At 47.7% G+C, this 2,674-nt stretch overlaps 1 protein-coding gene across 1 annotated transcript in view; it reads left to right on the forward strand.

Annotated features, from left to right (window-relative positions):
- Window positions 1-431: 431 nt before the first annotated feature.
- Window positions 432-2,674, forward strand: part of LOC108799681 (nucleolar protein 6-like) — a gene marked incomplete at its 3' end in the record, with an annotated part of 6,228 nt that continues 3,985 nt past the window's right edge. Inside the window, exons 1-3 of the mRNA XM_018571578.1 lie at window positions 432-638; window positions 1,876-1,992; window positions 2,067-2,246. Of these exons, the coding sequence (XP_018427080.1) occupies window positions 435-638; window positions 1,876-1,992; window positions 2,067-2,246 (501 nt within the window). The remainder of the gene's footprint in view (window positions 639-1,875; window positions 1,993-2,066; window positions 2,247-2,674) is intronic.

Here is a 2,674-nt window from a genome sequence, read left to right on the forward strand (position 1 = left end):
TTGGGGAATTGCTAAAATATAAGACCTACCCCGAAAATAAGACCTAGTTGTGACCATTCCCAGGCCATTCCTCATCACAAGTGACGAGAGAGCATGGAGCTTCCCGGCCAATCAGGAATCGGAGCATTTGGGCGAGTACGAGTACTCGCCCAAATACTCGGTATCGGCACCGATATCGATACTAGTATCGGTATGGGTGCATCCCTAGTTACTACCAGTTAGTGGAACCTACTTGTTAGTACCTATGGAGAGGGCACTGCAGGTGCTGGCTACTCATGGGGCTGATCTGTTCTTCTCCTATGTAGGTTTGGGCATCAAGGAAGACCTACAGACCACATTGTCAGTGACCAGCTTGGGTCCATAGAAAGGGTTTTGACCTTTAAGCTGATGCACTTTTCTCTTTCTAGAAGGATGAGCCTGCTGCAGGAGAAGTCATGTCTGGGGATGTGGAAGAGTCGGAGAAAGCCTCTGCTCCGAAGCAGCAGGTTAAAAAGGCAACCAAGAGACCATCAAAGGCCAAGAATCCGAAGCCAGCCAAGGTGAAGAAATCCAACCTCAACAAACCGATGACCACAGAGGAGCTGATCAAACTGAAAGAGGCCGAGCAAATGTACCATACCAGCCTCCTGCACATGCAGGTATTTCCACCCATTCCTCCTCCAGTGTTTTTTTTTTACAATCTGTCTTCTTTTGATAGTGGTTTTTAAAAGATCATTTAAATTTCCTTAAATGAAAAAAATAGCTACTTACATCATTGGGTCATCACTGGGTCACTGTGCTCCTATAGGGTATAAGTGAAAGCCACAAACAGGGCACAGAACCTGCTGTTTTGCTAAAACGGCCTGTGAAGCCCACCCACCTGCAGGCACATCATGGCTGGTGGGAGGGTTCTGTACATAGCTTCCTGATAACACAGCACCCTGCCTCAGTATTCCTTTTTAGCCCTGATGCAAGCAGTGGGCTGGCTCTTGGGAGGGAGTAGTTATGCTATTTATCTAAATGCCTTGATGGTGGATGGAAGTCTGGAGGAGTGGGTATTTGCATGCAGACCACCCTAGGTAACGCCCCCATTTGATGCCGAGCCTCCACGATTGAAGAACTGATGATGCATGTATTTCTCCCAGCCAAGAAATGTGGCGGAGCTCTATCTGACTTGCTGCAGCTTCTAATTCACATTGCGAGAAGCTCGCACTGTGCAGTGAAATCAATGGAAGCCATTTCAGTCCAGGAGAGGAGCCGGTGTTCTATCAAAGTTATGTTAGAATGTGTGACCGGCGACGTGGTCACACATTTTAACGTAATCCCGCCCAGTTTTTCGGCGGTGGAATCTGTGACCGGCAATAGGCGAAGCACTCCAACGCTTTCACAGCTGTTCCAGGGCATATCGGAATCGCAGATCGTATGTGCAGGGGAACCGATCTGTCCTGGAACAGCTGATCAGTCCGGAAATTTAACTTCTATCTGACTTTGTGGAATGTGAGATCGTAGTCACAAAGTCGGATAGAAGTGACATTTCCAGACTGATCAGCTGTTCCAGGACAGATCGGAGGTCAGATACGAGACTGAAGGGAAGGCCGGAGGTCAGATACGAGACTGAAGGGAAGGCCGGAGGTCAGATATGAGACTGAAGGGAAGGCCGGAGGTCAGATATGAGACTGAAGGGAAGGCCGGAGGTTAGATATGAGACTGAAGGGAAGGCTGGAGGTCAGATACGAGACTGAAGGGAAGGCCGGGGGTCAGATTTAAAGCCCATCTCTAGCTGGTTGAAGAGGACTCCTCCTTCCTGAAGCCCACCAACACCTGTTTGTCTTTTGTCATTCATGAAATGAATTATCTTGGCGTGTTCGATTCCATAAAACTGTTTGTCCCCCTCAGATTGAGGAACTGCTCCAGGAAGTTAAGCTGAAAGAGAAGCGGAGAAAAACCATTGATGACTTTCTAAAGATAATCAGCAATCGCATCGAGAAAATCCCCGAATCCCCCGAGAGAGATGTAAGTAGTGAGATCGTCTCATGGGGTCATTGCTCTTGAGTGTTCATTCTTATAGCGTTCCTCTGTTCCTGCAGCTGGTGGATCAGACCTGGCTTCCCAAAAAGGTGAAGGTCCCCTTCCTGCAGATCCCCTATCAAGTGAAGGGCAAGTTCCATTTTTGTCCTCCGACCTCCATCAAAGTGGTGGGCAGCTACCTCTTGGGGACGTGCATTAAACCGGAGATCAACGTGGACCTCGCTGTCACCATGCCACAGGTAAGGCGCTGTTTGTGGGCTCCATATATGGCGGATATATATGGAAGAGGATGTTAAAGGAAATAAGAGCGTCTGAGATTTAATAATATTTAATGAGAAAGTTATATTTTCAGAATTTTGGCCTTTCATAAAAAAATGTAAAAATGTGGTGCGGCACTTAATTGAAAACTCTTCTACGGGTTTCTCTTGACCCCTCGGCAAAGTCCTACAAAGATCCTGCCAGTAAAGCCCACCTAATTCTGTGATCTGAGCATTGTCACTCAGCACCTGTCCACCCCCTCACTCAGCACCTGTCCACCCCCTAGCCCCACCTACAGCTTTCTGGATGGATAGCACTGCCTCTGTTGCTGAAACCCTCCCACTGTGTGCTGCAATGCTTGGGATGGGGGAGGCAAAGCTTTTTATATATATATCTATATATATATATA

This window comes from Nanorana parkeri, unplaced genomic scaffold (assembly GCF_000935625.1).
Source record: "Nanorana parkeri isolate BGI_ZX_2015 unplaced genomic scaffold, ASM93562v1 scaffold1784, whole genome shotgun sequence".
Taxonomy (NCBI): domain Eukaryota; kingdom Metazoa; phylum Chordata; class Amphibia; order Anura; family Dicroglossidae; genus Nanorana; species Nanorana parkeri.